Source organism: Haemaphysalis longicornis, unplaced genomic scaffold (assembly GCF_048455015.1).
Source record: "Haemaphysalis longicornis isolate Haplotype H1 unplaced genomic scaffold, Haemaphysalis longicornis Haplotype H1 scaffold_8, whole genome shotgun sequence".
Classification (NCBI taxonomy): Eukaryota; Metazoa; Arthropoda; class Arachnida; order Ixodida; family Ixodidae; genus Haemaphysalis; species Haemaphysalis longicornis.
Window position 1 is genome coordinate 157,897,961 of NW_027526445.1, and position 24,462 is coordinate 157,922,422.

Genomic DNA, 24,462 nt, shown 5'->3' on the forward strand with positions numbered 1-24,462 from the left:
CGGTGTTGCGCATGCTCACACTATGCACCCGAGAAGTGCCGAAAACTGCGGTTACTTCTACTAATCTGTACTCTCCGCTTTGGGTTGCGAATACGTTAACAACACAAAAAATTCAAGCCGTCTGTGCCCGAAAATGTTCAAAATGCGCGCCAAGAATTTTAAACGGTGGCTTTGGATCGAGTTGGATTGTTCTGCGTTTTTTTAGTGTGGCCAGACTTCTTTAATTTTTGGTTTGAAAAGTATGAATAAAGAAAAACTATTCTTTGTTAAATGTTCAACCATCTCTTTTTTTTTTAATGTGTGAGTAATTGAGTGAACTGTTACTCGACTTTCTTGCAGTGCTCGCAAAAGTATGCTGGGGTGGCCTTCGCCTCGGGCGCTCGGTCGGCTTGGTGCCTGGCTGCTTGGTGAATGTGGCGAAGACGCGACCGACGTTTGGAAAGTTTCTGCAAGGCCACGCGCTGTTGACGCTGCCCGTGCATGCAGTGTCGTCGTGGGCATTTTTGTCACCTTCCTACTCCGTGCGTGCCGTTCGACCGCCTCGTGTGTCGCTAAAAGCCCCAGCGTTCACGCACATGGCACAGCTGTGCCTGCGTGAGCGCTGCTCCCAAGCTTTCGTTTTTTCTTTTCTTTCTCTCACTCCGCACCCCCGTGCGCGTTGCGCAAGAAAGCGGCGCCTTGCTGTTTCTGTGTTTGCGGCGAGACGAAAACTGCGATGAGGCGCGGCTCGAGCTCTGGCGCGGGGCAGCGAGTGCCGAGAAGTTTCAGCGCACGGACGGAAGAGTTGACCGACGCCTCCACGACTGTGCCGCCGTGCCTTTGTAACAGGCCGTGGAAGGATTACGGCGCACGCATTCCCAACTTTTGCCCCGGCGGCGGCGGACGATGGCGAGGAATGAGGCCGATGGCTCTCGCGGTCTCGGCATCGTCGGGGATGCCTCGGTGACGCGGCGTGGATTTGACCGTGGTGTGACGAGGCTGTTGGCTCGGCGACGGTGACAGGAGTGCGCCCGTCTGGAGTATGGGCCGAGGCGACGCGCGCTCGGACTCGGACGATTCGGTTCAGTGGGAGGACTTTTTCGGTGAGTTTCATCGAGGGTGGAAAGCGCAAAAGCAGCACGCGCTGTTTGCTGAGCCAGCACGCGCAGGGAGCGACGGCCTTTGACAACAACTTCCCGTATCGCCGCGCACGGGGGGCTAGTCGAAAGAATGCAGCGCGGAGCCGGACGCCAGCGTCGTGCACTCGCAAGGCCGCGCAGGGGACCACTTACATTTTCCTCAAAAGGTCCTTGTAACCACTTGAGATGACGCCCGCCTCGCTGGTGCCGAGCGTCGGCCACGCATTTCGGTCCACAAAAGCGGGTTTAAACGTTGACAGTTAAAATGCGTGTCATTTTAATCCGAAATTCCCCCGACCCGGTTTATAAAAAAAACTTTACACGGGAATCGAGAGTGTGGATTTTCGTGGTTAACGTTGATTTAGGACAGCTTCATGCAGTAAGTCGACTGCTACAAGCATTGTTTCTTATTTAAAAGTTGAGCTGGCTCACAACGAACTTGTGTGGGGTTGACATTCAGTGGCAACGCTGGTCAGGCTGCTACTGCCATTCGCGCTGTCAAAAATTTTGCAGCTCGGCACGAAAAGTGACAATGACGCGTGTGCGTGTTCGACGTTGTCAAACAAGGCGGCAGTTTCATTCACTCGTTTCTTGGGAAGGCAGCGAACGAAGCAGTATGCGCACTCAAGGTCGTTTTGTTACCAAGTGGTTGGCACCGTTCCATCGCGTCCTTGTTTTTGCTAGCTAAGCTAGGTTCCGGTCTTGTTAATATTCACCGCTGCACCGCTCTTCATTGTCTCCGACTTCATTAACAAGCGCTTCAAACAAGGGGACAGGTAGTCCTTATGTTTGTGGACACTAGATAAAAGTGGGGTAGGTCATTGGAAGTGAGTTTGGCGGGAACAGTGGAGAGAGAGAGAGAGATGAAAACGTGCGGCACCCAGATAGATAGCCAGTGAAAGGAACAGGGCCAAGCAGATAACCTTTCTAAGTTTGATAAGAAGTCCCCCCTCGAAGTAAACGTTGCCGAGCCCTTGAGTAAAGTTCACTAGAGCGGAAGGGGTTATGTCGGCTGAATGGGATTGTGGATAAGATTCAAGTATGGTTCGTTAAGATTCAAAGATAAACTGAGTCCGACCTGTTAAACTGACCTGGAAGCTTAATTGCTTCTCTTACAACAACAAAAACGGCTCTGGGTTTCCCATCCGGACAAGCTTTGTGCTATATAAGAACTGGCTTGTTATTATTATTGCTGTTATTATTTTGAAGCAGACACATTCATTGCATGAGAAACAGCTGATTGGTGGACATGCTTGCTTCGTGTTTATCGGTTCCTCCTTTCTTGATGGCCTTGGTGGGTTTCCTTGTTGTGCAAATCACCACTTTGTCAGAGCAAGCTATGCAATGGGGAAAAGATTTAATAGCCGATTTTTTTTGTTGTTGTTGCTTCAAGAAGGTTTGGCTTACTTGGCCTGAATATCTCATAGTTAAGCTACTGGCAAAGGATTTGTTCAAGGAGGCATGATTTTAGTCTGAATGTACCCTTTTGTGTTGACAGAAAAAACGCTTGCATACCTCTCACTCTTATTGAGAACAATTTTAGCATTTTAATGCCTAGCTACTGCTTTCCCGCATTGCGACCTTAATTAAGATACGTGACACTGGCTTAGAAAAACCATTCCGACTGTATGTTGTGATTTAAAGAACAGTTGTGCATGAGGGAGCTTTGGTCTAAAGACGATGTAGAGAACAACGAAAAGAGTTTGTTGAGCACTCATTTGGGGCTGCGTTGTCGATATCATCAAAGCATTCTGACGGGCTAGTTGGTCTGACATGATTCAATTCAATTCAATTCAATTTTATTCAGGGATGTATACATATTTACATATGGGTTGTAATACAGACGGAGGTCCCAAGACCGAAGCCGTACGCGGGACCTCCGATGACGATACACAAAATATTACGAGCGACGTTAAAAAAAAATAAAAAGGTATACAGAACTATTGAACCATAAAGAACTACATATACAAAGCCAAACTATAAAACTATACAGAACTATTGAACAATACCTAACTATGTTTTCAGAGACAAAATATAAAACTAAATAGAACTTTAGATACAGTTATAACAAGTAGTAGATTTCAAGCAAAATATAAACAACGAGATACAATAAAAAAATGGAACATTAATATACCACAAGAAATTTAAATGTTAAGCAGGTAGTTCCTAAGTACAGTTTTGAACTTATAGAAAGAATTTGTTTTAATATAGCTGGGTAAAGAATTCCAAAAAGATATCGCTGAAAACTGTATTGTATGCTTACCATAATTAGTTCGAATCTTCGGAAGCAAGAAATTGTTTTGACTCGAAAAACGCGTGTGATTCGTATGATGGAAATAAAATTGCGCTACAAGGACGGGACTTCTTCTGTCGTCCCGTCTTTGTAGCGCAATTTTATTTCCGTCATGTCGATATCAGTCGTGGCAATGTTTCATTTTACAGTGCAGTTCATCTTGAGGTGTAGCTGCATTCTTAAGTGCAGAAGAGGAGGGAATGCCAGATGCTCACAAAGCACTACAGCGACATTTCACAAGTTTTCAGCATTGTTTTATGCCATTGTGATTTCGATAGGCTAAACTTTTGCAGCGTCTGCAAGCCCACAGCCATAGACCGGTTAGGACTTGTTTAATTTCCTTACTTCATGTGTTCTTGCTTTCTCAAACTTGCCTTCTCACTCAGGGGGATTGGCCATAGTTTGGGGTACGAAAGGGTTAACTGAAATAGCTCAAGAAGCAGTATTCCAGGCTAATGCTGGAGTGAGTACCCATACTGTGTAAGAACTTTAACAGCTGAGCAGCGCTGCTTCTTGTTCCTTGTTTTAGAAAAGCTTTGACGCGGTGAAACCCTGCGTACGCTGCGGAGGCGAAGCATCAGTGCAGTGCTCAGGCTGATTGATTGTCCTTCAAACAGTGCCAAACAAGAGCTGAGCTCTGCGAGAGTGTGATAAATGGCTTGGAATGCTGGCTCGCTTGAACGCATTTGTCGTGCACGAGTTTCAGCTAACGAACTTGGTACTCCACTTTCTTTTTCTTTTTTTGAGTTTTCAACATTGTGTAAAAGGACACAAGCCAAACTTGCACTTTTTGTTAGATTTAATTTTTTTTTTCAAGTTGCACCAAGGAATAGATTTCTGAACATTTTTCCTTTTTCTTTTTTTTGACATTTCATTCACATCTATTGTTAGTATGCGGGCTTGCATTGAGTGACCTTTTGGGACACAGCCAAGACTTATGCAGCATTCAATGAAAGCAGGTTGAAGGAAAAAAAGGGAGTCCGATTATCCAGATTTTGGCCTAAGTTTTATTAAAATTAGTCCAATAGTCCGCGAGGTTTTTTGCATTCGTTCTGAAATGGGAGGTGTGGGGTCGAAAACCCTAGTTTAGGCGTCATTTTGTTAAACGTCTTTTCTGCGTGTTTCGGAAAGTCTTCCAATTGACAGAGATGCCCCTTACATGCGAACTCTTGTTGCTTTATGCTAGAGGAAAGTTATTCTAAAAACTACAGCACCAAAAACACGACACACAAGCACAACGGGACAAGTGCTCGCTTTAAAATAAATTTACTGGAAGCATTGCAACATCTAGATCAATTCTCCTTGGAATACCTTAGTTATGTAAATACAATTGTTTATCACAGGAAGGATGCGAAGTTTGACGAAAGAGTTGGAACCACCGACAAAGCTTCAGAAAAGGAAATCTCATTACCACACAGAAGCACTGACGTGTCGTTGATGCAGTGTTCACCCTTTTTCTTGATACGGAATGGAATGGATGACTTTATTAGGAGGAGGCCAGTAGGTCCTGTTGTGGGACATGGAAAAAAGAGGAGGGGAAGATGGTTCACACGAGTCTTTTCCCTGCACTGTGGACGCTCGCCATTTCCCGGTTCAGTGTTCTCACTTCTGCTTTCGCACGTTTCACATTGCACACGTGAACGTGCATGTCTCACTGTTTAGGCATGAATTATTCTGACATGCCCCTTTTAAAAAAAGAAAAAAAAATGACTTGGGGGTAAAAACTACAGTCTGGGTGTTTACCCCTGTTTATTTATTTTTAATTGGTTTTCAACCTACTGTAGCTTGAGTGGGTGTTCATTATTAAGTTGCGCTACCTATACAAAGACAAATGGGAGGCTAATGAGACTGGGCCTCACTCCAGTCCTCTTAGCGTCCCATTTGTCTTTGTATACGTAGTGCAATTTAAAATGAAACATCACCAACTAGCCCCATTCTACGTCCTTTTGGGTATTGTTTCCCAGTTTAATTTTCTTTATTGTTTTGAGGGGATGGGGTACAGGACAGAGAAGCGGAATTCGGTTTAAGAATACCAGTAGCATTAAAACTTAGCGTGGTCTACATTTTCTAGACTCTAAATTGCTGGCGTAATTAGACAGTGCTCTTAATTCTCACCAGTGTCTTTTTAGCTCCCAGTTCCCCGGTATGCTTTTTTCTCTCCTTGCCAAAGTTTTCTTCGATGCGGGATTGAAACACAGGGTAAGGGTTGTTCTTGTTTCTGTTCCAGGCCCATCGCTGGAGATTAGTGGCACCCTGCTGGCCATGTATGATAGCTTGGCCTCCGAGCTGCGCTCGGACCAGGCCCCCTCACGTCCGCCTGCTCGCCGGCCCCTCAGCTCGAGCTCAGACTGCTCGTCGTCCTCGTCTTCGTCCTCGTCTCTCCTGCCTGCAGGTATGTCAAGAGCGTAGTTTAGGCTAGCTTCAGCGACTTCATGCCTGATTCTTTGTGGTCAGGTACAGAATGGTCATTGCACTAACTTGATGCTATCAGTCCGCTGTGCGGTTAAAAAGGAGTACAAGCGTGATCACTCAGATTGTGTTTGTTGGTGTTAGCTTTTTTCAGCAACCGCCAGTCTCGCAAATGAGTCCCCGTGATGTTATAAGAATAGTGTGAGATAGTGGCCATTGAGTTGCCACTGTTTCATTTTTTTTTCTTTACAAAAGTTTGACTGAAATTTGCTGGAATGTTGTTTTGATGGAGCAGTCCTTGAAATTATTGATTGATTGATTGTAGGGTTTAACGCGCCGACGCAACATAGGCGATGAGGCGCGCCGTAGTGGAGGGCACCGGTTTAATTTTGACCACCTGGGGATGTTTAACGTGCGCCGAAATCTTGTACACACGGGCGTTTTTGCTTTTTTTGCTTTTTGCCTCCATCAGAAAAGCGGCCGCCGTGGCCGGGAATCGAACCTGCGACCTCACAGTCAGCAGCGCAGCGCCTAGTCCTTGAAATGAGCCTAACCTGCATTGTGTCGTGACTGTCCCTTTAAAGGCCAACTGCACTCAAATTTCACCCTGGCTAAATGCCTTCGAAATGTGTAGTAGGGACCATGAGAACTACTGCGACGCGACCGGTATCTCTGTGCAATGCGTGGTTATTCAGTTTCAGGCACTCAAAATACCGTCCTTGCAGACGGCAGAGCACCTGCCGGCGTGTCGCGCAAACAGCCATTTAGCGGAAGTGACATGCCAGCCGTCCAGGCCGATCAGCCTGCCTCGCAGCGGGAGAATCCAGGAAACTCTTATTTCACGCCGCCGGTACGCCTGGCTTTCATGGCTCCGAAGAGGCTTCGTTAACCGTACGGTTCTCTCCTTTTCGAGTGTCGTCGCGACATCATGCCTGCGCGGTGTGCTGCTGTCGGAGCGCACAAATAGTGTTGTGCTTGCGGGACAAAAGCTCGCTTTTCCGCGCGCCTCCCACACCCCCGCACGCGCGCGCTCACATTCTCCTCCTGGCTGACCGAGTCGGCCGCGTCGGCCGGTCCGCACAGCTCACGCCGCCAGGCCAGGCCGTCTGGCCGCTCGCGCCGACGGCTGGTACGTCACTTCCGCCTGTCCATAATGGCCGCGTTTTGCCCAGTTTCGTTTTCAAAATCATCGATTTTTGCTGGTCGCTTGCGGCGTAATTACACACATTTTAGGCGTCATACTTCGTACGTCGCGGTCTTTTTAAACATACTATGCAGGAACAGTGATTTCGCGCGATCAAAATTTTGAGTGCAGTTGGCCTTTAATGTTGAGGCCATGCTGCTTTGTGAATTTGAATTAAATTTTCTTCTTCTAAATTTCGGTCATGTGTTATCTGTGTGTGCTGTTTTCTTTTTGTTTTTGTCTCCTCTGCACGATAGAAGCTATTGAAGCAAACACCTAATGAAGTGTACATAAATATGGAAATAAAGGAAAGCTAACTCTGGCAATACGGTCGAATGCCTTGCCAACCAATGACCGCAAAAAGAAGCTGTCTTTTTAAAAAAAGCCTTCTTATTGCAAAACATTAGGGCCATATGAAATATGAAATTTGATGTTATGAAGTACTATTGTTATGGCCAAATTATACCACATTTTATACTTGTGCTCTGCAAGGGCATAGTTTTATGGGGCTAATATCTGATTGATTAGCTTTCGAATGCAGCAAGAATTATGCTGATCTGGCGAGTACATCCGAAGATACAAATGGCAACACTTGGTTCCACGAGATAAAGTTGCTTTTCTGAAAAGGAGTAAAGAACTCCAGCAATGTGGGCAAAACATGGTCATCTGGAGAAGTGTCACTAAATAAAGGCTTTATTTAGTGGCTCTGCTTTGGAGGACTTTACAGTAAGGTGACACGGCTTTGTGAACGTTTGTGATAGCACTAATAATGTGCAAGTATTTTCTTTAAAACTTGTTGATTATAAATGAGAATTGTACATAAAACTGTCTTTTTGAGAAAGAGAGAGTGGGGGGGGGGGGGGAGTATAGGGAGACGGGACAATTTTTTTTTTCTCTGAAATGGAGCAAATCACACTTACCGAGTGAGCCGAAATTCTCATCGTCAAGCAACTTACGAAATTGAAAAAAAGAATAGCCTGGTCCGGTATTGCACTGCTAGAGTTCCGTACACGTTACATTTCAATAAGGGCACTCGCAAGCATGCGTTAATGGTGGTTCTTCATCACTTCTTGCATGTACGAAGCCAAGTATAAATAGAAGTACGGTTATGCCCTCATGGCTACATCGCATTTTGTCATTGATGGCCTCATTTGGCAATACCAAGAAGTGCATTTTAGCATGATCACCGAGACACTTAGCAGGCTTGTTCTAAACTATGGGTGATGAATGCGTGTTGGCACTTGGGAGTGGGAGGAATATGTTATTCGTGTCTCCTTGATGAAGCACTATAAAAGATGCATGTTGGAGCCAGGCATCCAGGCAGTACTTGTAACTGAGCAAGACACAGAGCAGGCAATCACGACCTGTCATCTGAGCAGTTTATTTTGGAAACACGTTCCTCGGGGATTTGTAGTGCGCTGTCAGAGCTGCGAGTCAGTGAGAAGAGTGAAAGCAGATGAGAGGAAAATTTAAGGCAAGGAGGAAATGAAATGCACGTATGGGTTGGCATGAAGCCACAAGACAAGATGAATCAAGAGCTGTCAAGAAACGAAAAAAAGAACAAAAAAGGAAAATAATCCCACGAGTCATGCTTCTCTGAGCATTGCCCAATGTTTTGAAAATGTTGCTTTTGCCGTAAGAGTTGAATGGATAGCAAATGAATGTCGCCCTTGACTGCGCACGGCTGGGCAGTTTCCACGTGTCTATTTTATGTCCTATACCGTTAAGGGGAGTGGGGTCAAATTTTTTGTTTTGTTGTGAGTTTAATTTTTAGGAAAAAGTTTAATGCAGACATTTTGTAAGTATAGGTGGGTGGAAGGGTGGCAAATGTTTATTGGGAAGGAGTAGGTTTTTCTTTTTATGGTCGTATCAGGCTCAGATCCACAAAAAAATTAAGGTAAAGTAAGAAATTAAAGGGACAAGGATTTTATTTTAAGAATTGCAGGCGAGGAAATGTTTATTTGCTTTACGGGGCTGTGCAAGTCGGCGTACTGAACGGCGCTATATTCCACTGAGCACAACACTCTCCGAACTCCAGTTAGTTAATGGAAACAGAATTGATGACTCAAAGTCTGGAGGCAAATGTTTCGAAGTGCGTCTGAAACTGGGTGCTTAGGCCCACACTATTTAGTTACCTTTCCATCACATTGCCTCTCTTCAATGTAGGTGGTGGCTAAGATTTATGGTAAAGCTCTGTTCTGAAAGGCGTGACTCTGGAATTGTGGTAGATCCATTTTCGATTTGTCTGACGGGGGGAATTTTTCTTCAACTAGACCACTTTTTTTAGATACCTGTGGCATGATTCTGTGGCCTTCTGATTGAATTTTTCGTGACTGGCAATCATTGCTTTTTAAATACTAATCCACCTTGTGACCTTCGATAATTATTTGACTAAACAAAGGAGAAATCTGTAAAGGGCAAATGCAAAGTAGCAAAAACTGTGAGTAGCCAGGGTAAAAGCCCTTCAAACACGCCTGTAATGCAGAGGTTTGCGAGGGCTTGATGTTCAGCAAATATATGCATGTGTTTGTTTTTCTGTTGTTGTCTATTGATGCCCAAACATTGACGTACATTCCATAAGAGTGGCTACTCAAAGCAGAATCCAGAAGCTAAGTTTGAGGTTTGACACGCATAGAGTTGACCACAAGGTGTTCAGAGAGATTGACTAACGGAGATGCAGTGTTATTCATTTCCGTTCGTGAGTGGACCGTCTTCCTGTGCTCTGGGAGGAATGTGGTGGGCATTGAGGTGACAACCAGGCAGCACTAAAGCAATTGTTCCCCATGCTTGAAGAGTGTGCAAGATAGTAGAGGAAAACCAGGAAAGCTGCAGTGATATTTATAACGGCGGAAGTGATGCGTGCGTCAGGTCTGAGATAAAAGGAGCCTTTCTTCACTGCGAATAATCCGGACCTTTGTGCCGTGGCAACCGTGCTCCGTGTGTTTGTTTAGTCTCAACTCGCCTTATCTTTTTCATGGAAATTTATCTGTCTCAGGTGTTTCCTACGTGCCCAGTAAACTTTTTCCTTTCTTCGTCCGTTCTCTTGGATTGCAGAAGTTCTTTTAACTACATCACATTGCTTCACTTCCATTTAAACAGGTTTTCACAAAGTGCTGTGAATAAGGCGGTGATTTTGTGACTGGTGTTGCTGTACTCGTTTGTTTTATGCCGCATTATTATTGTCGTTATTTCTCGTTATTTTAACGAAACAATTAAGGACCGATATGACCTGCGCAAAGGTCACGTGCATAATATTTGTCAGTCAGATGATACTAGAACTTTTGTCCTCCAAGTTTATAACCAATTGCTATTCAATCTAATTCCGGTAAGGGCATTGAGTGCACACCAGATTTAGACCTTGTTATGTTGTATGTGCAAGCTATCAGCGCAAGCGCGTGCAGTTTATCTATTCGCCATTCGTTTCTTTATTTGCCATTATTTGAGGTTTCTTGCCACGATTTGTGTCGAGCTTTGCCCAGTTTCTTTTCTTTTTTCGTTTCTACAAGATCTTCGCAGTAGGAGACACACGATCTTTAGTATGTTTTAAATACCTCTCTAGTATGTCACCTTGCGCTTTGTCAGCATGCTATCATGCACAGAAAGCACGAGTTTGCTACAATAAAAGGCGGAAGGGAGCATTGGATGGTTGATTTTCAAATTGCTGCTAGTTCTAACTTGAGAAACTAATCAATACACTGCTGTGGTCACCACTGTTCCAGTTTTAATTACAGTTGGGCGTGTCACATTGGCGTACAGTTGCAACCAGAAGTGCCGCAACGCCGAAGGCACTATTTATCATCATTTTCTACTGCTGGTGGTGGCTGTTGCATGTTGGGAAGGCTGAGTGCGAGGTAGTTACCAAACTAGGTGACGCCAAACCGACTGTGCTTCCCATTCACTTCATAGACGCTACACATTCTATCAGATGGAACCTTTCTGTGAATAGTCTGGCCAGTCTCCCTTGCAGTCTCGCTTGTGACGTTTGCCTTTATGTCAAAGCGTTGGAAAGGAAATGGGAAAGTGAAACCCTCCCAACATTTCTTTACTCGAGTACGAGTTCAAAAACGGTAGTCGTTATCGTTAATAAGGTATGTCACTCTTCCGAAGTGATGTACCCGAATTACAATGCGTGCACGTTTTGAAAGGAGGTTGCGCTTAATGTGCGATGGCATCTGCTTTTTCTCTCGTAGTTCGTTTTCCGTCACTGCAGTAGTTCATAATCACTGTAAGTCCAAACAGTCACAGAAACGACTCGTGTCACATTCAAAATACCCGTACTAACGCAATGCATTTTTTGCACCGCACGGAGGAATGACCAACTTCGGTGACGAGGCACAAAGGCAAATTCCATTGTCATTCTCAAGTTGTGCTCTAATATAATAATTTATTTTTGAAAAAGTGTAGAGTTGTTTGTTGTTGAAACAGTATTGCGAAACTCTACGAAAGGGTTGATCTTTTTGTTTGAACAAACAGTCAATGAGCATAAGCGTCCTTGTTTTAAGGTTTTTAGGCCCTACAGCTTGCAATCACGCAATGTCAGCCCGCAAAACAGCCGGACTGAAAATGGAGGCCGTTCTCTTCTTCCTCCTCGCAGGCCTGGGTGGCGTGAAGAAGTCCTACCTGGCGAGCGTCGAAAGCCTGGAGGAGGACGATGCACCGTCTGGTGCGCTTCGCGGGAACCGAACCTTGTGTCGCACCGCCGCTTTCGCTGACAGCAACGCTGTGGCCATGCACAGGGGTCTGCTGGGCCACCCACACGGTGAGGGTCCGCCTTCTCCTGGCTTCTTTAGAGGGACAGCCAACCGCTTTTAGGGGCAAAGCCCTTTATGGGCTTGTGCTGTTGGCGTCTCCTGTTGTCGTCGTCGTTTCATGTAGTCATGGTACTAAAACACCAGGACACACGTTTTGCGATTCCTTGCACTAGAATGGAATGTTCACTAAAAGAATTCACCGGGACACTCGTTTTCCGTCTTGCGCTAGAACGTTTCATCTCCGTGGGCGAAAAGGCATACTAAAAAGCACACCAGGACACTTGTTTTCCAATGCCTTGCGCTCGAATGCTCAGTGCCTCAAGCAAAGCTGTGTACCTCTCCTCCCCCTACGGTTTCATCTCCATGGGCAAAAAAATCACCAAGAATGCACTTATACACTGCATGCTTTGCCCCTTGCCAGGTTTCACATTAGTGGAGATGGCCCAATATTTTCTCCAAAATACGTACAATAAAATGAGAGTTCCAGAGCATTTGGGAGAAACTGGTGGCGAAAATTTTTTGTGGACTGCATCTCCTCTAGTTCATATGAAATCCAGCATTTTATATAGTGGGGTAACAACTGGAAATACCTAACCAAATTGCAGAAATGTCTTTAATTTGTCACTAAACTTTCTAAAATCTCAAAGGTGGTGCCACGTGGTGTCTAAAGTTGACACTGCACTTGGTAGTACGCTTTACACTACGCTTGGTCTGAGCACGAGGCCACGGGTTTGATTCCCGGCCGCGGCGGCCGCTCTTCTGATGGAGGCGAAAAGCAAAAACGCCCGTGTGTACGAGATTTTGGCACACGTTAAAGATCCCCAGGTGGTCAAAATTAATCTGGAGTCCTCCACTATGGCGCGTCTCATCGCCAGCGTTGCGTCGGCTCGTTAAACCCTACAATCAATCGACACTACACTTGGTAGCGCTTGTGCCTGTCGCCTCCTTCTGTCCTTGCTTGTTTTTTGTGCTACACGAAGTCATACAGGCAGCTGTACGTGTACATGTAGTCATACGTAGTCATACATAGTCATACGTATTGCTTTTATTCACTGGCGAGGCGCGCATGCAGGCAACCGTGTGAGTGCGCCGTCATCACTGGTTACGTCGGGCTCCGCTGGATGGCGGTACTTGTCCGTGCTAAGCACATGACTGTGTTGCACTCTACCTCACCGAACGCAAAGTATTGCCTAGAGTCCAATGTGAGTGATTAATAACATCTCTGTTGACGCCACTGTTGAGAATCAGGTTGAAACAAAGCAGACGAAGCACTGCGGTGTTTTTTTTTTTTTTTTTCTTCGGCATGCGGGTGCAGTGGCCCAAGCCGCGCCGTGTCTGTGGCACATCGGCCATGTCTGTGGCCATTTCCAGTGTTGCCAAGCGAAGAAATTGACTGCTTAACTATTCAACGAATACCACCTATACGTAGTCATACGTTTACAGGCAGCTCTGTCAGTTCCGATGCGTGATGCGAAAAACGCATAAAGGAATACAAACACTTCACTTCATTACTGTTTAGTTGTTTTTAGATACTGCTTTTCATCTCACGCACAGTTAAAAGTAGGTTGCTTCGGCGGTTACTGTCATGGTTGCCAGCATTTATATTGATATTGTTGTTGATATTGTTACCAGCTTTGATATTAATATTGACATTGATATTGTTGCCACATTATGCCCCTCCTGCTTGGGCCACTGGCCCACCGTGTGTTCTTAAATAAAATTACCAAAAAATAATAGAAGTGACACGAAGAGCTTCGCTGTGGAAAGTCTTGTCCAAGTTGTCCAAGTACAAGAAGCAAGGAACGAAGAAACAGTATCAGTGGGACTCAGGCCTTGGTTTCTTGCTTACAAGTGTCGCGCGTTATTGGAGCAGCATGGAGCTGATCAGCTGGGTCCCTGCTGGGTGCTGTAAAGATGGGCTATATGTTCAAATAACATTACCAGGTGGTGCACCACGTCAGTGCTCTATGCTTTTGACTGGTTGGAAACGCGCTTAAAACTTGCTTAGTACATTGATGATGGCTGGGAATTTGCCTTGGGAACATCAACGTTCACTGACTCCTGGCCGGTCCTGTTGTGCACCAGGGGCAGAGGCACGCTGCGGTCCTGACCAGCCCAGCTACCTCGACCGTGTCCTGCTTGAAGTCGTGGACACCGAGAGGACCTACGTGCGAGACATCGGTGCCATTGTCGAGGTCAGTGCAACCGCACTTTTGCGGCTGGCGGTCTAGTTCTTGCATCCTGCCTTTTTTTTTTTTTTTTTTTTTTTAATCTCACTCCACTAACCCTACTGGCACGCTGATAAGTTTAAGCTCGTCCTGCACGCTTTTGCTCGTCGGTCTTTAAATGGCCACGTGTGGATGAAACCTCCCAAGGGCTAAGGGTCAAGAATTGCTTGATTGGTACTCACTGTTTGCAAAAGGTGTTGCTTAGAACTGAAACTGGATGCGCGCATACACATCAACCATTGGCCTGCATTGTCGGGAAAGTGGATGAAAAAAATGAAAATGAATGGGAAATGTGTGAATTTTATTGCTTCTGGATAGTGTTTATAATTTTTCACTGCCGGTAATATCGCTGAACTCTTTTTCTTTCTGCTGTCTAAGTTAAGCTAAGTGCAAGTATGCCTTTTGCCACAGTTTGGCAATATACCAGCAAGTATGATGAGCTGAAAGGGTACCATGTTGGGCATGTTGATGGTGAGATACCAAGGTACGAGCAGTGCACATTTTGACGAAGGACGGACAGAAAGACACGCCACAAGCGCTGACTGTTAACTGATCGCTTTATTGCAACTTGCAAAAAATAAAATAGCACGCTTAAGAGACAGGCGCGTACAGAAGAGAGGAGAAGATTGCCTAACCTGGCAGACCATTATCACATCACTGAATTCATCGCCACATCCGCTTTTCCCTGGCCTTCAAGAATGCGGTTTCCTTTTGCGCGATAGTTATTGAGGGTGCGCTGACGCAGTTATCAGCTCTTTCAATAAGTTCCGTCGCGGTTTTATTTCTGCTCTTAAAGATTACTGCTCTTATATCAAAATCGGGAAGACGACCAGCACAATGCAGGCAGTCACGTACGTGCTGCTTCACACGGCCTTGTGATAGCTGTCGGAAATTAGTCATGTTCTTTCAGCCGTTCATTTAAGCATCGGCCTGTCTGGCTTATATATTCCTTACCACAGGCCATAGGGATCCGTTACACCACATTGTTTTTACATTCGAAGAATTTTTTTCTTGTGCTTTGTACTGCACTTGTTTGCTGTTTCGCTGTGGGCAGGGTTGCTTCTTTTGTTTAGCTGGGACAATTTGTTTCGCACGGAAAATGCGACGTTGACGTCAACACACTGACCAATCTTCTTAAGACTGTGGGAGAGCTTATGGAAATATGGGATTACCACCACCTTTTTCCTGGGTTCAGTTGTGCCTGCAGGCTCGTCGTGGCAGTTCGTGCTGCGTTTTTTTACTTTACCAATCAGTCCTTCAGCGACTGACACAAGCAGCGGCTGCTGGTACCCAGCATTGCCGAGCCAGCCAATTTGTGAAAGGAAACTTTCCCGGGTCATGTGTTCACATGATTTCGTAAGTGCACTTGCGAGGGAAGAGTGCACTATGCTTATTCTTACAAGTTTAGAATGGCTGAATTAAATGGTAACAAGGGCATTTTTTGCACGAGGCTCATACAGCCAGCACACAAGTTCAATGTGTTCAAGATGGATGGGCGAGTATAAAAAATGGATGCTATCATGTGAAAGCTATTTGTATCTTTCCATGTAAGTGTGCTATTTATTTTTAACAACTTGCGGTGAAGTGATCAGCTGACAGTCAGCGCTTGTGGTGTGGGTTTTTGTCCGTCCCTCGTCAAAATGTGCGCTGTTCGTACCTTTGTATGCTCAGCTGAAAAGTTCTTCTGAAGTTCTTGAACTGCACCTCAACGTGCAGCAGAGAGCCACAAAAGTTGTGACCAAAGGGGAAGATAAGAAACCAAGGGGGATATATAGATAATGGGACACAATAGGCAAGCCGTTAGCTGGCCGTGTGCAAGGCAAGCCACGTAGCCTTTCTGCAAGCATCTGGGCCACCATCAAGAGATGAGACAATGGAGGTCTGAAAAACACTTTCGACTAGGAGCGATGCTTGCGTACTTGGGCTTTCCTTTTTTTTTGCATATGTTGTTCCAATTGCAACAGCGGGACAACACCTGTCGACTCAAGGCTTTTTTTCCATCCCCTGTTATCAAAGTGTCTTTTGACACCATCAAGGTCTTTGCAAGCGTTTTCTGCGGCGTACCACTTCATCAGCGTCAGCTCGGCCATTCTTTGGCCATTTTGACCTGATAGTCACAGGCGACCTAAATTTAACTGTAGCCTTTCATGCTTCATGAACTGGGTCACTGAACTTTGGGTGGCACCAGATTGACCTGTATTGAAAGTGTGTCGTTTGTTGTGGTCTACTGATTGGAACATGTGGAACAGCGAGACCATCAAGAGTAGAGGAAGTGGGGTGCTCTAGAACACTGAGATGATTCGAGCACTAGTGGCGAAGTAGTGCCATTCGATGCAGTCAAGCGCTCTTGCGCTGACCATGGGTAGAGCGTATTATACCCTCTTTCAACTGTGTGAGAGGATTAGTTAAAGCCATGCTCAGAATATTGTACGTTTCACAACTAACTACAATGCCGAGAATTCGTGAAGCTCCCAGCACCTGTGACAACAACCAAAAAACTACCGACTTCTTCCTACTGCGGTATCTGACTCTACCACTGAGCATGTGTGGTGGAAGGGAAGTAATTAGCATCATCTCAACAGCAGTTCTCTAGCTGTAAAGAAAGGCCTCCTGTCTGCCTGCTTACTCTTTGGCCAACACCGCCACCCTTGTGTTCTCTTCTCTCTCATTGGCGACATACTGAGACATCAAGATGAAGGTAATATGAGCATACACTCTTAAAGGGACACTGAAGTGATTTGTAAACATTTCGGGATTGCTTGCGCATATTGTAGTCTGGAGTCTCTAGGTCATGTTTCAACCACTCTTACTGCGTTTGCGTGACTTTAATCAGTAGAAAAATCAATTCGAAAATGCTGTCCTCCCCTCTGCGTCCTCCTTGCTGATTTCCCATGACATTTTGTGTGACGTCAAAACAAGATGGCTTGGCTTGACTGCGCTACTACACAATCTGCCAACCCTTCGACAGAATCAATCGGCCAGACGTGTTTAGTCGGCCGGCTGCCGGAGGATCGTCGCAATTCGTTCGCTCACTTGAAACTAAACCACAGCACGTTTGAGCCAGGAAGAATGCGCCCTTAGTTTGTTCGTTTGTAGAAGGTATCAAGCTCTAAGTTCAAGTCGCCACACACAAGCGCACATGCGACACCCCGCTGACTGGTTCGCCATGGCTAGTGATTGTTATGATTCCAAGCCATGCTGGCAGGCTTATCTGACGCATTTAACAGCTGACAACATGCCAGAAGCGTGGTATGCCAATCACTGAAATATCGAGAATGCCCATCCAACGATAACGTTTGATGCCAAGCATGTTGTTTCACAGAACCGAAACTGGTTAGAATTCTAATCTTGGACATCGTCCAATCATTTAGTACTGTACTTACCCGATTCCAACGCGCACCTTTTTCCGCAAAAATAGGTCGAAAAATCGCATGCGCGTTAGAATCGGATACGAAACCGCAACTGCCGAAACAGCTGAAATTTCGTTCCACCCATCGCCATCTCAAGATGGCGCCAAAGCTTTTAGCAACAATTTTTCGGATCTAGGCGCCCAGGCTTTTCTATTGGCGGTCACAGAAAGCGTCAAATTGCTGCACTTGCACACTTGATAACAGCAATGGCAGCAATGGCAATGAAGGTGCGCCGCTTCCGCGGCTTACGAGCAGCTCCCACGCGTTCACAACGAGCGGGTGGCTGAAGTGTACCGTAAAAACCCGCGTATAATACGAACCCGCGTATAATACGAGGTGTAATTCGGGGACATCAAAATCAGAAAAAAAGTTTTCATCCGCATATAATGCGAGGTAAAGAGCACATAAAACATTTATTTGCACTGCAGTTACCGTTCAGTCTTTGTCAGTTTTCGCTGGCACCGTCTCCCGACGTCCGTTTAGTCATCGTCAGGGTCGCTGCCGCTGTCTGCTGAAGTCGCCTTGTCGGAAATGTCTTCCCACAGAAAGTGGTCCTCAGTGCTATCAAGGGCGTTCGAGATGCCGCATTTCTTAAAAGAGCGACTGACAAGCTCCTCTGGAATGCTGGCCCACGCATCCGCGATCCAGCCACAAAACACCGCTGGAGAAACCCGCGTCAGCCATTCGGTAGCTGTCACTTACGGGTATCCTGTCCTCATCCACTCTTGGTAGCAGGACCCGATGCAGTCTTTGAGAGGCTTGTTGATGCAAATGTCTAGCGGTTGCAGCTGCTGGGATGTCATTCCTCCTGGCATGACAATGAGTTCGGTGCGGGGTTCGTGCAACAACTTCTTCACGGAATCGGCCAGGTGGCAGCGAAAGGCGTCCAACACGAGCACTGACGGGAATCCCCAACAGTGCTCCAGGCCGCCGACACCACACAAACTTTATCCAGTCAAGCACCAGTTGCTTTCTCCACCCACGAATGCTGCCTTCGGTAACGCCGAACTGCCGTCCTGCAGCGCAATTTCTGATGGTCTCGGCACATAAAATAACTTTTCTTTTAATTGCAGCCGAATACTGTTTTAGTGCACCCGACATCTTGATAGACTTGCGGTGAACGTGCCGAGATCCTTGGCGTAGTCAAAACAATCAAAATGGCGCCGGCTGAGAGAAGCAGCAGCCAGGTAACGCCGCAGCAAGATGGCGCTCCCTCCGCTGAAACCGAAAGTGCAAATTCTCGGGGGAAAACTTTGGGATCCACATATAATACGAGGCACAAATTTAACAGAGTAAAATTTGGAAAAAAACCTCGTATTATACGCGGGTTTTTACGGTACACCTCTGGAGAAGCTCGCGGGGTGGGCGTGCGAGGCGTGGGCCACGACCCCATCGAACATGGTTGAACGTTCGCTCAGAAGTGTGGCATCGCGAACGCACTTGACGGCACCAAAGACGAGATGTTGCGGTCAGCGGAAGGCGACAAGGAGCTCTCGGAGAGCGACGAGGAGTGAGATGAGTGAGATTACTTCGGGAAATAAATCGCCCGTTACAGTCGGAGGTGCAAGTTTTTTCTGTTTTTTGCCTGGAAAATTGGGTGCGCGATAGAATTGGGGGGCGCGTTAGAATCTGGTAATTATGGTACCTTGTATTAAAGTCACTTCTGCTAGTTGTTGCAGCCGCCACAGACCGTGCATGGTAGTCTTTCTTCTTTCGGGATTTATAAAATGAATGCTGCCTTATCACCCGTACAAACGATGAAAAGTGTGTTTATGTGAGCCAGCCTTTTCAGTGCAAGTAAGAACAGGAGCTTGACAAATTCACTTCAGTGTCTTTTTAATAAGGCAGCTGATGCAGCATACCGGGTATCAGTTAATGCATTGCTTTTTCGCGCAGTTAGTGCAGGATATCCTTGCTGTTTCCGGTGTTCGGAGCCTTATAAAACACACACAAAAAAAAGGCTAAAAGAAAGGTGCGCTTTGGAACGAAATCTGATTCTTTCCACAGTTCATTCACCTCCTCACGATTGCTGCTAGATGGTTGTGGCACATTGTTGTTCAGTTTGGTGTTCTCCCTTGCAATCCTACAGTTTTGCACCGAAGAAGCTTTTCTCTTTGTTCCTCTGATGCAGTGGAATCAGAAGTGAGCTAGTGAAGTAAATGCATTACTTCATTGCCGTATTCTTTCTGTGCATTGTTGACGTTTACGAAACCTGTTTTCACAATGTGTTTGTGCATCTGCAGAGCCAGAACAGCAGTGGTGCCTCAAGTCTAAAATTCAGCCCATTAGCTGTGGTTTTTGTGTCTTTTGCTTAAAGGGGCCATGAAGAGAAAACACAAGTTTGGTTAATTCATAAGATAACCTCGTTAGAATCATACGGACACCACTTTTAATGTTAAACGTTGTGTCATATAATGAGGAAAAAAGGGAACGGTCATGCGACCCACAAGCTAATTTCCCGCAATCTATGGCGTCATATGTGCCAGCTGTGCGATCGGCTGAGGCCACCAGAAGCAAATGCAAATTAGGCAGGGCTTACAAGCTTGCTGAACGAGCTATTTGCGCTTAAATTTAGGGCACATTCTTTTTATAGCAGTAAGAATGGTGGGACAAAGAGTGGAAGTCACGAAAGCACACGTAAACATTTAGAAGTACCGATGCGTACTGCTGTTGGTACTGTGCGCGCTATGCCTGGTTTAGCTGCACAGGACTGCGAGGCTTTGGGGTTGTCTCAGACAATACCGTACTTGCCGATTGACGCAAGAAAGGGTGTCTTACGTGACCACATTTGTCGAGCGAGCACTGTGTTTCCCAAAAGCATTATTTTCTCCCAGAACAAAAACAGGTCAGGTTTAAATACGGTCAAAGTGGCACAATCTAGGTTCACTAACGGTAAACAAGGCTTCCCAATCGGCTGCAGAGCTGTCGGTTGCTGTGATGTCATTGCTGACCGCGAAAATGCACGATTTAGTGGGAAAATCAAAATTTTAACCTAAATTAATTAATTTCTCAGTGAATAAAGCATCATTTGCATCCGGACAAGCGCTGGGGGCAGTATAAAACATGAAATCTTTCGAATAACACAAACTTGTATTTTGTCTTCATGGCCCCTTTAATTATGGCATCTCTTGTAGAGCTAATTCGTAACGTAAATCCGCTGTACACAGGTTTGGTCATATGAAGCTATTGAACACAGAAAAAAAATTGTAACGCGCGCTACAAGTTTGTACATTCAAGTGCCTTAGTATCCAGGCAGAATTTTGCATACTACCACACCCTGACAACGGACTTCTTAATAAGCATTTTTGCCCAACCAAGGGGAATGTGATTGCCATTGGTCTTTGCTTGAGCATGAGCTTTTACCTTTCTAGGGGTACCTGAAGCCACTCTCACAAATGTCCGACAGCAGACTCAAAAGCTCGGAGCTGAAGAGCCTGTTTGGGAACATTGAGAGCATCTACGTATTCAACAGGTGAGCCTGTTTCTTCACCCCTAGGGAGCAAGCTTTTCTGTCTACCGTACATAATGGGCACATTTTGGAAAGACACTTTGGGGGGGGTGGGGGGGGGGGGGGATATTTTTGTGGCTGCAAACCTCTACCATTGCTGCTGGTTTAAGATGAGTGTTGTGGAGTTATATCTGCTTATTAGAAACCCTGCTCCCCTGTGCCACCTCTACCATTGCTGCTGGTTTAAGATGAGTGTTGTGGAGTTATATCTGCTTATTAGAAACCCTGCTCCCCTGTGCCACCTCTACCATTGCTGCTGGTTTAAGATGAGTGTTGTGGAGTATATCTGCTTATTAGAAACCCTGCTCCCCTGTGGCTGGCACAAAATAACGTAAGAACTCCTGTCTTTCTCTCTTTTTTTTTTTTTTACAGCCAAGCTGTCTTGTGCTAGGCTCTGACCAACGTTGTGTGCATCTATCGCATCATGTCAACAAAGGATCACACGTGCTTGCCCCAGAGCTCTCTATCTAGTATGAAACAAGTCATACTTAAATTGGCTGTAAGGATGACTTTATCATCACGCTGAGTTTAGTTTACCCGAGTTTAGTTTACCCGAGTTTAGTTTACCCGTCATAATTAGTTCACAGTGAAGTTTTGTAAACGTTAAAGAATTCTCATCTGTTGTCAGTAAGTGGCCATCTACGGTGGCGGGGCGAGTATGGTTACAGAGGATGGCTGAAGTGTTTGTTTTATGGAAACTGTCCCGAAACAGATTATATGAGAATTAATTTGAAATTAATTCTGAGAAAGCTAAGTGTATTTGCCTCTATTCGATCAATATAGGAAGTCACCATAGATAACTCAATATGTTTATCCACCAATACAGCCTTGCTGGTCTTACATCCTAACAGTAGTGGAAGGGCTCTAAATTTTTCCCCCTCCCCCTCCCCCGTCCCTCCCAGTGGGTTTCTGGAGCAGCTTGAGAAGTGTGGCTTCGACCCGGTGTCCATTGCCCGCTGCTTCGTGGCCAACAGCAGCGGGTTTGCAGTCTACACGGAGTTCTGCACCAGCTATCCCACGTAAGTGTCGTGTGTGTTGTGATGTTTGGCTGGGCCTGATGAAGTCCCCGAACCAAGTTATTACCATTTCTCTCCCTCTCTTTTCTTTTTCTCATTTTGTGCAGGACAATTTTTCTTGTACATTTTTCAGTGCTTGTGAAACCTTTTCTGCGTGGTTGGGTAGCGCTGTTGGTTTCCAGATTTTGAAACTTGTGGTGGTCAGCGGAAACTTGCATCGATGGGTAAAAAAAAGCATGCGACAGAAGTAAAATGTTGCACCAGAGTAAACAGAACGAAAAGCTGGAACTTGTTTCCTTTTTTTTTTTTCCCCCTTTCCTGTGCTGTTTGTATGAAATATCCAGTGTGGAAGCAGCCGAGAACTTGGCTTTACTTGCCAAGTATTTAGTGCACAGCGTTAAGACAAAGAAAGACTTTGCCCTTTGCCGACCTTGAGGCGTGTTGTTCCCAATTGTGCACAGCAATTTTCCACACTTGGGAAACAGTTCGGAACAAGTGACCCTTGTACATCGCTTTAGAAGCAGAGAGTTCCCACATTTCATGGGGTTTAACTGTGCCCAAGCAATTTTATTCATCATTTCCACAGCATGCTGCAAAAGATGCTCACTGTACTGTGGTAGTGCTGCTGTCCACCTTTACAAGCTCCTTTCCATCTGAGGCGACTAGCATGGTGGCCAAGGTGTGACGTGTGTGCTCATATGCCAAATGTTTGGTGCTTGGCTGTTTCTCTGGTGGGGAAGAAAAGGGCCCTAGTGTACTTTAAAGAATTCAAGGATGTTTAATATAATCTATACATGTCCTTCACCATAGTGTGGCTTGCAGCCTAATTTCTGGCACGTTCAGGCATCAACGTTTAAAACTCTAGAGGTTGCATCAATGGTCGGTTAAAGCTCTTGTATTTTTTTCCTTGCAGGACGGTCTCAACTTTGACGGAGCTGGTGGGAAAAGCAGAGACTGCTGAAATATTCAAAGTAAGCGTGCTCTTGCATACACGTGTGTGATTTCCTGTAGTTGGTGGTTGGCACTACCAGAAACAATGACAAAAGATGTTAGAGGACAAATGGCACAGGTTGTTTCCAGCACTGTAATTGCTCCCATTCCCACATACCTCACGACACTTCGGGGAACTTGCTGTCCAGAGGATGCGGATCGAAGAAGTTGTTTCTGTGCTGCAGCTTATTGGCTACATAGTGGACTTGTGTCGGATTCTTTTGCAGGCACGCCAGGCATCCTTGCACCACAGCCTGCCATTGGGCTCGTACCTGCTCAAGCCCGTACAGAGAATCCTCAAGTACCATCTCCTTCTCCAGGTATACTAGTTGGAAAAAGCAACGAATCATTGCATGCTACGGATGGGCCCTGATTGCATAATGTAGGTGCTCTCTCCAGATGACGAGTGGCTTGTATACGCAGGAACAAGTTAAGAACGGCAATAGCGCATGTACGGTATCACTCCACCTAAGCGACGGACCCGGATGTCAACAAGCGCTCATATTTTGAAAGGAGATTGCTGTGAATGCGTGATATCATCTGCCTTTTCTCAAGTAGTTTGTTGGTCGTCGCTGCAGTAGTTTTAAGCATATTAAATCGAAATACAGTTGAGCCCACATATAATGGCCTTACTTAAAACGAACTTTCGCTTATAACGAACAAAACGCGCGTGACTGTCAAAATATACGTTATTTCAATAGCATAAAATTCCACGTACAACGAACGTCTTTGAGCTCTGCCAATCGGTTACAGCGAACGGCCGGCGCCGCGATGTGGGTTGAAATGACGGCCTCTGCCCAGCTCTGCCGGTGCAGGTCGCTTTCCCGAACCTCCTCGCAGGCAAAACGGGCAAATCGGGATTTTTCCGACTTCTGCCCAGGCAGTGGCTGGCTACATCGCTTCAAGGTGCGGCACGGCATTGTTTTTAAGTTGATTGTCGGCGAGGTGGCGTCCGCAAGTGACCAAGATGTTGCAGCGTGGCTTGAAAAAAACGGAGAAGTTATTTCAAGCTATGCGGAGCACAGCATCTACAACGCAGATGAAACTGCATTATTTTACCAGATGTTGCTGGATAAAACGCACGATATGAAAGACGACACATTTACTGGTGGGAAGCATAGAAAAGCGCGCGTCACAGCTCTTCTGTGCACTAACATGGATGGCAGCGACCGCCGCGTGCCCTTTGTCATCGGAAAGCCGAAAAAGCCGCGTTGCTTTAGGAGCTATGTGCCCATGCGGTACAGGCACAACGGTAAAGCGTGGATGATGCGCGATTTATTCGCGGATTGGCTGAGCGAGTTCGACCGTGACATGCAGAGGCAAGGCAGGCGCGTGCTGCTCGGGATGGATAACTGCTCTGCGCACCACGTGCAAACTTCCCTGACGGCTGTCACCCTGCTTTTCCTGCCACCCACTACCACTTCGAAAGTGCAGCCCCTTGATTTGGGAATAATACGTGCCTTTAAAGCTTCGTATAGGCCCCGCGTTGTGGAGCGCTTGGTCATAGCTGTTGAACGCCCGGCAGCGAACTTGCCGCTTCAAGGTTCGCTGTATTC

General features: G+C 46.0%; 1 protein-coding gene across 1 annotated transcript in view; it reads left to right on the top strand.

The window, feature by feature from the left end:
* Window positions 1-351: 351 nt before the first annotated feature.
* Window positions 352-24,462, top strand: part of Gefmeso (Guanine nucleotide exchange factor in mesoderm) — a 35,701-nt gene continuing 11,590 nt past the window's right edge. The window contains exons 1-8 of the mRNA XM_077681923.1: window positions 352-1,082; window positions 5,639-5,803; window positions 11,598-11,762; window positions 13,840-13,949; window positions 20,764-20,864; window positions 21,803-21,919; window positions 22,830-22,887; window positions 23,134-23,226. Of these exons, the coding sequence (XP_077538049.1) occupies window positions 1,022-1,082; window positions 5,639-5,803; window positions 11,598-11,762; window positions 13,840-13,949; window positions 20,764-20,864; window positions 21,803-21,919; window positions 22,830-22,887; window positions 23,134-23,226 (870 nt within the window). The 5' untranslated portion in view covers window positions 352-1,021. The remainder of the gene's footprint in view (window positions 1,083-5,638; window positions 5,804-11,597; window positions 11,763-13,839; window positions 13,950-20,763; window positions 20,865-21,802; window positions 21,920-22,829; window positions 22,888-23,133; window positions 23,227-24,462) is intronic.